We start from the raw sequence: 10,737 nt of genomic DNA, 5'->3' as shown, positions 1-10,737 counted from the left end.
GACCCTATCATGGAGTACAAATGAGTAAGATATTGACATATGCCTCATATGATGCCTTGGAAGACCTCTTACCCTAAGAAGTTGTCCTTGACTACTACTAGGAAGTGGGGATGATTGAGTGTTAGGTACATGAGCCAGCAAGCTTGGGTAGGCAAGAGTAGCTTGGTCATCACGGCCTTCATGTGGCAAGGCCTCATGCATGAGGTTTCCAATCCAAGATAATAGGATGGATTGTTATGCAATGATCTAATTTTGATGCAACAACCATAGCAAGTTATTTTCTTGATTGCTTGATTGTAGCTAAAGGATGATGATGTAGAACTCTAGGTAAGATTTATTTCATGTGGAACAAGCGTGGTGAGTTAACAAATACATGCCCTAGTAGGTTAATCCATCAAATTGAATTTTCCTCACCTTCTTGGTTTGGTGGCAAATTTTCCTAGAAATGAGGAATCTCTTAATGTGAGGCAAACGTTCTCAATTATCCAAGTCCAAGTATACCCTATATTATGCAATCTAATCTTTGGTAGGTGGGGGGTATCTTGGACCATCATGGTGCCCACATGATAGGGCCTCCAAGAATCTCTATTTCTATCTTATGTACATCAAATTTCAACCCCCCAATATTAAAAAGGGTTATTATGCAACAATCTAGACACTACATATTTCACATGCATGCCATTATGATTCAATTTTGAGCATGAACTCCTAATTAGTAGTAAGTCCTAACATTCCTTTAAGTTTCTATTTTTCAATTCCTTAGACTAGCAAAGATGAAATCTATTAAAACATTGAAAAATGGAGCTTCTGAATATTTGATTGTATGACTGATGTCATGTTAGGATTGGTCAAGGATTTAGGTTTTGCAACCTAGGGAAGGGCCCCATGAAAAGCAAGACCTTGATACCTCAAGACCTTGGCATTATAGCCATGCAAAACCCATGGAAAGCAAGGTGGACACTTCCTTGGCCAATTTTGTGCCCTACGTCACACCTTGTTGGATGTGAAGTCACGGGACATCTCCTTTACTACCTCCAAGTACTTCAAAATTTGTTGTGTTTTTTGAGAAATATAGGATTTCTATGTTTTATTTGTAAAAAGGAAAAGTAAATGCTAAGACTAGGTCCATAAGCAAACAAACTCTTTACATAAAAATAATTGTCCCATGTTTTGTAAAGAATAGAGATAATAAAAGGTGACTTGGGACAAAGGTTAGGGCTTGTAAGAATGCATGAGGAAGGAGAAAAAAACAAGGTTGGTCCAAGAAGGTTGTAAAACATGACCATGTGGACTCACACCCATTATTTAACCCCCCCACCTTTGTTTAATGCACACACATTGTGCCTTTTACATCTCCTATCACCACCCCTCCTCCCCCTCACCTCCAAGTACTATCATGAAATATCAATTTGTGATGACCAAGGGAACACTCATGTGTATGATCTTATGGAGTAACTAGTTAAACAACTTGCTTGAAGCAATGTAGCATTTGAAGCCAAAGGGGAGTGCAATTAGACGCTTGTCAACTATGTGGCCTATGCATCAAATGCTCGTTGTCAAATATATGGCTTGTGCATGCAAGAAACTTGTCAAGGAATTGCCTTGATACAATAGGTAGGGCATGCCTAGAGGATGACTAGAGGCTTAACTACATGCAAAAATGCTTTGGCAAAAAGTAGAGACTAACATAATACAAGTCGAAGCACTTGAGAGGTTGAAAAGGGAAGAATCAAAGAGAGAGAGAGAGAGAGAGAGAGAGAGAGATGAAGGAATTAGGTTTGTAGCTCTAACTTGAGACATAAAAAAATAAGCACAAGTTTAAATTCTTCTTACATGGCTTTGATATAGGAAGAGAATTAAAAACGGTGCTCATGACCAAAACAGTGCACCTATATTAAGGAACCTCCTTAATCCTCTTTTAAGGATAGTTGTTTGTAGAATGTTCCTCCTATGCTACAAAGGCTCATCTCAATGGCATCATTGTCTACATGCATTACCTATATCACAATGTTAGCTTTCATTATGTTCTACTACATCGTCGTTCTCCTTAAGGCATACAAGAGTAAGCACACTCAAAAGTACATCACAATTAATGCCAACGCACTTCATGAGCCAATATTTCCATCCCCATGCACAAGGAAATGCATCCAATTCACAACCCATTGTTCCAATCTCCATGCATAAGGAAGAAAAAATAAGAGACTAACACTTGCAAGGAGAGGCATTTCACATGTTACCAAACTTATTTTTGAGACCATTAAGTGGAGGGACAGCATGAACCCAATCTTCTTTGTGAAGCTCGATTTTGGCCATTAGGCATTTGGATAGATGCCTAGACTAGATTTTGGATGTATAATATGGGTGAGATCCAAATAGAAATTTGAAACCTCGTTTCGATATAAGTAACTCAAATGTGTTTCAAAAGTCAAGAGTCTAAGGTTGGACCTAGATGACAAGTTATCCTATCGACATCCTAGATCATGAATCATAGAATTGATTTAAGAGATGAATTTAGAAATTAGAAATCAAGTGATAATCTATGTGATTGTTGGATTGATTTCAAGCATCAAACGTGGACCATTTAGACACCGCCCTTTCTCATATCTAGTTGGCTAAGACTATGAGAACTTTTAGCACAACAAGGTTTCACGCCATGTCAAAAAGGATGGCCAAAAAGCTCAATGAGCATTGAGTTATCAAACAATCCATTCTCATATCTAATTGGCAAGAAAGCTCAAAGAGCCCAACTATCCACTATGGAAATGAAGGTTTGGAGTCACTTGATTGTTAGAGGTGTTGCATCCACTATTGTAGGTCACCATGCATCTAGAGGTTCTTATCATGATCTCAAGCTCCTCTTTCCCTTCTATACTGAGGTCTATCATATTCCCTCAACATCCTTCCATAGAATCTCCCTCTTTAGAACGCTCCTCTAATGCCCAATGCTTTCCACGTGGGTCCTTCTTAATGTGGCATTTGTCCTTAATGGACCTTTCACTAAATCCCTCTTAAGGGCATTTGATTTGCACCTACTACTTAATTCCTAGGCCTTGAAATAACCTTATAACCTAACCCTTTAATATATGCATGCAAGCATTGTCTAGCCCTCTTGGTTTCCCATCTCACCATTACCAAACCATGGGGTTCCAAATTTATGGTCGACGTAGCATTCCCTTCCCCTTTAAGAATGGTTTACATCCTTGAAAACAAAATTGGAAAACAATGGCCACAACCTAGGCCACGAAACCATTGCAATTGGTTCACTTCAAAAGCTATGGGCCAATTGGGCCAATGCCCAAGAGATCCCTATGCACATCCATGTGCTTCCTCACATTCAACGACGACGACTTCAACCGGATGATGTAGATATACATGCTGTCGAAGTCTTAAGCATTTGATTGGTTCCATTGAGAGAAAAGTTCCTTCAATGAGTGTTATGGGCAGAAGTCAACGCGGCTGCACATGTCCTAAACTGGACTGCGATGAAGGTAGTCAAGGAAAAGATGCCTCTACAAGCATCTTCTGAAAAGAGACCTATCATCACATCTCCCAATATATGGATCTGATACTTGGTTCCATGTTCATTGTGACACCGAACCAAGCTTGATCCAGAGGAAACATACCCTATAAAAGAAAGAAAAGGAGAGGAAAGGAGGAGAGAAACTTTAGAAAAAGGAAGGGAAAGTGAAAGTAGAGGAGGAGACAAGAGTTGATGGTAATCTTGTGCATTGATAACTTGATCAAAATAAGGATCACAAGGAGAAGATCGAATATGTGAAGACTCTGTTGAAGATGGTGTTTGATAACGCTGACCTCGATCTGCTTCATTGCTTTCTCAACATCAAAGATAGGCAAGAGCTAGGCAAAACATATATCACAAGAGAATACTGCCTAGAGATTTTGAAGCCATTTTGGATGGAGAATTACAAGGTGGCAGTTAATCCATTGGAGGTTGGGAGCGAGGAAGACGGTATTCGCAGCCGGTAGACTCAACCCAGTATCGACAACTGGTCAGGAGTCTACCGTATTTGGCCAATACCCAGGCCAACATTGCAGGTTGCTGCATCTCGACCTAGGAAGACACCCTTGAAAGCATGCTTACGTATGCTCCAATATTTGAAGCGTACCAGATATTGAGTCACCTACTAGAGTTGAAAGGACTTCACAAGTATTATGATTCAAACTGGGCCGAAGACGTGGACAGACGACAGTACACTCTCAGATATTACATCATGCTAGGTTCCAGGGCCTCCCACAGCAATAGGTACAACTCAAACCAGCTAGGTAGTCTGCACATTTTTTACAGCTTCCTTGACACCTAACGTGAGTATATCCAGAAAATCACTCTCTGTATCCTGTAAGCACAAAAGTCTCCAACCCTTGCAAACATTGTCATAAATAGAATATACGCCGTTAAGTAATCTTTCTACAGCAAATTTCTCCGTACATTTGTATCCTTACCATCTCTAATGATCTGAACTGTTGTTTATTTTTCTGTGCTTATACTCTCGTCCCAATGTGCACACAAGAGAATGTGAGTGGTAATGCACGTGTGCATGGTATTGCATGAACGCACGGGCCACAAGCAATGTAAACAAACGTGACGAGGAATTTTGAGTAATCTTCTGAGAATACGCTAAGATGAGATGTATATCAGTCTCAACAATAAAACTTTGCTTAAAATGCAATCATTCTATTGCAGCCTATCAGAACCATGACTAGACCTATAAAGGAGTGAGCCCAAGTAAAACAAGCTGGTCATTGCATCTAATGTGAACTCCTTAGCAGCGAGGCGTAAGCTTCATCTACATGTCATAACATGACCTAGGCTAGCAGACCAATCAATAAACAGGAGCCAAAGGTGAGTAGCCAGTGTGCTGGAAACCGATTAGCTACTTCGATATCTAGCATAAGGTCTTATGTGATGCAACGTAAAAAGTATAGCAAGCCCAAGCATAATGTGAATTGACTCTCATATGGCTGAGAGCATACTGTAAAAAAAGCAGGCAAATCATGTAACAAATATTCAGCACATTCAAAATTCCGATGTATCACTCAGTGCCAATCTGAACATAAGTTATAGCAGCTGTCAGCAGTAAAATGCAGCCAATTTGCTAAAACATTCCTCAAAATAATGACCAAATATTAGTCCACCAACTTGAATTTTGTACAAATGAATAAGAAAATAAGACGCCAATGGACCATTTAACAATTTGGATTGCACGGCATTCAACCATCATTTGCTGAGGGTTCTTTGAAACCCATCAGTTTACATGATGCAGAATTTATACATGAGCTACAACACGACCAAAAAATAGTGCTGCACTCAGACCAGGACTCAACCTCAGTGGGAATACCACAACCTTTAGTGGCACCCCAAAAAGCCAGACATTTGTAGACAGTATAACACTACTAGATCCCCGCCACTACTGTACTAACAATAGTGTTTGACATGGCTAGATCCACATAAATGGACCCAGCTCTGCAAGCAGACCAGCCCACATGGACTTCAGTTTTGACTGTTATTTAGACTAAACCATAGAATTCAAATGAATGGAATTGATCTTACAAAGAACAATCAGACTAGAACCTTTGGACCTGCTGGCAAAATTACCCAGTGAGAATGCGATTGATGTTTGTTAATGCCCAGTAAGCTGTCTCTTTCAGCTGCTGATCATCAGATGTCTGGCAGTCCTCCAAAAATCTTTGGTAAAAAACGGAATTCTTGAACAGCAATGCGGCATTGGCTCCCAGTGTGTCAGCTAAGTCACCCAAAACACCCACGGCAGCCTTGGTCACTGCTTCTTCACTGCACAAATGCAGTCACAAAGTTAAAATTAGAAATGATGTTACAATGTTTTACTACTAAACAAACATAGTAACATAGAAAGGGTAAACAGCAGCCATAGAAACTAGAGCAGAATCAGAAGAGGTGTCAGAATGGTAGTTAGCCTCCATTTATTTCTCATGTTAGACACATTAGCTTACTAGCGGGCCACATTCATGGTTTTAAAAAGCTGACATATAGCAAAATGAGACAACGCATGGTGAGAAACAGTACAGCTATTGTACAACTCTTCAAGAGGGCCAAAACTTGAATAGATTAAGCTCCTTCAACAGCAGCAGGTCTCTGCAGTTACGTTGTACTGTGCAATGACAGCACAAAACTCAAATCGTCCAGAGACTTCCAACATACTTTTTGAAAGAACGTGAACACTGGCTAATCGTTTTGTAAATCGAAATGATTTTGATTAAAACCTCTTCCCAAACTATTCGACACAACCTTAACAAAAAGATGATGAATGGACTGCATGCCACAATAACCCCAGTTTTGCTTTTACGGGACATTCAAGTGCCACTCTTGTTTTGTTTGCTTCGGAAAACAAAAGATGGCAAAACTAACTGGCCATTTGATACAGCAGAAGATACCAATTAGTGAGTTGAGTAAAATTTTGCAAGATCAAATTTCAATCCATATAAAAGAGCCATGAGGAGTGATTGGTTGTAAAAACAATGTCTTTTTGTGCATTAAAACCCACATGCATGAGCAACAGCGCTAGATCGTCACAAAACATTAAAAGCTTTTAACATCATGCATAAACACAGTGATTAATTAAAACATTATTGTAATCCAAAGAAACCAAGTGAAGCTGTGCAAAAACTAGGATGTCGTACCTGTGCATGTCATGATGTATACTTTCAATAAACTGTAAGATGTGACCAGCATAAGGGACCATCAACTCTGACTTTGTGCTTTTAAAACCCTGAAGGATGCCTGAATATGCTTCTAGTATCCCATTTCGCAATTGATTATGGTATTCAATCAATTCATCATCTTGGCTTGCCGCCTGTGCAGAAAGCTCTGCTGCCCCTTGTAACATTGGCATCGCATAATTTAAATACTTCTCAAAGTTTTCCCCAATGGCAAGCGCAATGTCCCCAAAGCAAGAGAAGATGGGTGGTTTTACTGAACGATGCAAATCACTGCTTGAGAGGGCCTTTAGGAGCTGCGTCATGATACCATCACAAAATGGTAGAACCTTGTCATCTAGAGCTCGACATATATCACCCACAACTCCAACAGTAATAGCACATACTTGATATTCCTCGAAATTTTGAAGACCCATATCCAAAAACTTATAGAACTCCTGCATATATTTTCCAAACTCCACGCCAGTGACATATGCAAGAGCACCTATTGCAAGCATTGCTTCTTCATGAACTGTTGCACTTCTGCAGGCAAAAACTCTGAGGAAAAGCCCCATCATCTGATCAGCATATTGAAGAATTCCAAATTTGGTTGATTCCAATGCCCCCAGCTTCTGTATAATAACCTGCAACACACCACAGAGTAGGGCCTGCAACTCACCCTGCTTCTCTCTGTCATCTGATGATAGAATTTGCATCTCCAATGTCTGACTGAGCTTTTGCAGGATAACTGGCACAAGCTGAATCACAACCGGAGCGGTGTCTTCTGTAGAACATCTCACAATCTCATTCAACGTTTCATAAGCTGATGCCCGCAATCGAGAATCATCTGCATCTTCCCTATCTGTTGTGACAAGGAGGGCTTGGATAATGCCCTGGAAGAATGGTGATAAAGGAGAGGTCAAACCACCTGACTCCTCATAACCCTGAGCAAGGAAATAGATAGCTCCACAAACCTTTTCAGCAACGTTTGGCACATCCTTAATGCTCTCCAACAGGACTCCAAGAATTAGGGGCAGATTGGCTTGGGTTATAACAGGCGCATCAATGTTAGGACTATGTAAGAATTCAAATATTCTACCCAGGGTCCAGGCTGTAGTATCCTTGACTTGACTGTTCTCATCCTTCATTGCATTAAGCATAAAATTAAGAGCAACATTGACCAAAGGAGTCAACTGCTCGAGGGAAGGGCCTTCCAATATAGAGCCAAAAGCATATGTGGCCGCTTCTCGATACCTCCAGTCAGGCTTAGATATGTTCTCCTGCACATAGGGCATAACAAGAGGAACAACCTCATCTCCAACAGTCTTTGCAACTAGACCAAGGCAAGTGCCTCCTGCCATGGCCATATTCCAAGCTCCCTCTTCCTGGTCCTGACCTTCATCTTGCTTTGTGAGTGTCTCCAACAACAATGGTACAAGTGCAGGGAGAGCTTGCTTGATGAACTTAAAATAAGGCACCTCAGAATCCCCTGAAAGATCAGACCCATATTCTTCCTGGATCTCAATCTCCTCATCACAGATAGAACTCCAAAACTCGATAGCTTGGAGAGCAACTGGCTCTTCATCTTCACGCACTGCTTTAGATGTGATGGAGAACACATCTTGCATGTATGGTGCAAGCTTTTCATAATATGTTGAAGAGATTGATACAAGGCACTCAAAAGCGGCCTGCCTGACCCTGACGTCTGGGGAAAGCGTAGCTTCACAGATAACCCTCATTATGTAATCCCTCTCCATATTGTTGTCAAAGTTACTCTGTGCAAAATCAAGTGCATTATAAAGTGCACGAGTTGCAGCTAGCCTGACATCATTGTTGGTCTCAAGTGTATTCATGCCTTGGACAACTGCAGTGAGGATGGAATTCACTTGTTCTTGTTCAACAACGTCGGCTGATACCTCCTCACAAACATATCCCAAAGTCTGTAGCGTGGCTTGCTTTAGGTGGGAAGGTTGCTCGGCTTGAGGTCCTCCCATGTTTGCCAATAAAGTTCCAATTAACTCCGGCCACTGCCTTACAGGAAGCTCTATTGCTGCAACTTTTGCAATAACTTGAGCAGAGGTATGCCTTGCATCTGGCACGAGCGATGATAATGTCAACAAAAGGGCTGCTTTGATCTGAGCTTTTAGTGCAGCATCGAGGGAAATCCATGCTTCAACGAGCTCTGCTTTCCGTTCTGCCTCCTTTGCATCAAGGGAATTTTTCAAAATAAGGCCTGCGAGCCTGCGACTCTCCGGAGGTTTGTCATTATTTGCAAGCTCATGTGCCAACGATAGAAGAAATGCAGGCAAGTTCTGCTCCTGAAACTGCTTCAGGTTATCTTCAGCAAGCTTGCGAACCGATCCATCCGCTGACTGGGCGTTAAGGAGGATTTGGGTGACCTCCAATGCCATACTTCACCATAGAAGGAGACAAACAAAGCAAAGAATTCGCTTAAACACAAAAAAATCGGTTGGGCTACAAAAAAGGCAACTGTAAATGAATGACACTATTACCCATAGGATAAAAGAGCTCTCGAGGGGGACTGCTGGCGACAGTAAATACGATCCAACAAGATCGGGACGTATTGATAACAAGAGAATCTCCTAATCTTCGCACGGCGAGGGCGAAAATCGAAACAATGAAATGAGAAGGGGACAAGCGCTCGAAGGGCCCAAGTGATTCAGCGGGGAGATTGCCAATGATCAAAATGGAAAAGGAGTAGCAATGCTGGTACCGAATTAGAGACGACAAGCCGAACCGAGGGAAAGAAGGGACTACCTGATTGATCGACGAAGCTTGCTGGCTGCTACGACTGCTTGGTATTTTCCTGCTTAGCGTTGAAGCCACACACACAAGGGCTCTTCTCTTGTCACCACAGTTATCCTCACCCCGAAAGAATGGAGATCAGCTCAAGGAGCAGGAAAGATGGTAGCAGACTCGGGGGCTGGGCGATCGGGTGAGGGCGATCGGCAAGGCTAAAGCAAGTGGTGCGAGCAAATCAAGGAGCGAGAAGAAGGGACGGAGCAGGGTCTGGAAGGGGCGAAACAAGCAAACAATCGAGAGGGGAAGCAAACAAAGGCAAGTGCACAGATGCTGTGCACACTGCGAGCAAGAGCAACAGAAACAGCAACAGAGAGCAAGAGCAAAAGGGATCGTTGGCACAAAACGCAAACTCTCCCAAAATGACGAAAGAGATGATGATGATGATGATGATGATGATCATCCAAAGACAATATACACAAAACTTCACCCCTCCAAAAACTCGCGCCCTTCTTCCCCTGTCTTATCTATCAGTCCTCCCACATCCTCTTACGCTCTCTCTCCGTCTTAGCAGTCCTACAGCCAGCCTCCCTTCTTATTTGTTTAGTCGTCCCCTTCTATCAATTCCCAGCTCACCTTCAACACTTCCCATCCTTGTTTGTTTTCAAAACAAATGGATCATCCCTTCCTTTCACACCCCAGTAACTTGGCACTTCCTCCTCATATCGTGATTAGCCTCACTTTTGGATGCACACACACCGCGATAGCTTTAGCCTCAAGTTCTCCCTCGATTAACATTTTCAGAAAAATTACACATGGAAAATTCACACAGGACAACTCTGTATAAAGACCCTACCTTTCTTTCCTTTTCAGTCACTCTCTTGAGCACCATTACTACCCTTTTTGGTCACTCTCCATGTCACACCTTACGTCGTGAGTGTGCACACACACTAGAATTATTCCGACAAGAAGATTAATTGAGTAAAATGTGGAAGCTAGTGTTTTTGGGTGTCATAACAAATAATAGAAGAAAAAGAAAAGTATGATGCTCCATAAACCTAATTTCTGGTTTTCATCTTCACATAGGAGCTCTACAGTACTTTTTGCTACCTCTACCACTACATATGCTTTGTTCATTTGTGCTTTGTTCATTTGTGCACTACTATAATGTCTATTCAATGGGCGATTGCAATCGAGTTGTCCTTGCATAGACGTTGAGAATGCTAGGTATCATAGCCCCAAAAAGGGGGATATCATAGAGCACAGGTATGTGTCATTGCTCAATTT

The 10,737-nt window shown here is 41.7% G+C and overlaps 1 protein-coding gene across 1 annotated transcript; it reads right to left on the bottom strand.

The window, feature by feature from the left end:
* Positions 1–5,268: 5,268 nt before the first annotated feature.
* On the bottom strand, positions 5,269–9,981 carry LOC147904587 (importin subunit beta-1-like). Its single transcript, XM_087387415.1, has 3 exons — positions 9,469–9,981; positions 6,676–9,102; positions 5,269–5,809 (listed from the first exon to the last, which is right to left on the bottom strand). The coding sequence occupies exons 2-3, from the start codon at positions 9,099–9,101 to the stop codon at positions 5,611–5,613; spliced, it is 2,625 nt and encodes an 874-aa protein (XP_087243541.1). The 5' UTR covers position 9,102; positions 9,469–9,981; the 3' UTR covers positions 5,269–5,610.
* Between the last annotated feature and the right edge of the window lie 756 nt (positions 9,982–10,737).

This window comes from Dipteris shenzhenensis, chromosome 2 (genome assembly GCF_047967505.1).
Source record: "Dipteris shenzhenensis isolate YYH24624 ecotype China chromosome 2, Dip_SZ_1.0, whole genome shotgun sequence".
NCBI lineage: Eukaryota > Viridiplantae > Streptophyta > Polypodiopsida > Gleicheniales > Dipteridaceae > Dipteris > Dipteris shenzhenensis.
The sequence above is the reverse complement of the archived record's forward strand: the minus strand, read 5'-3'. Positions and strand labels throughout refer to the sequence as shown.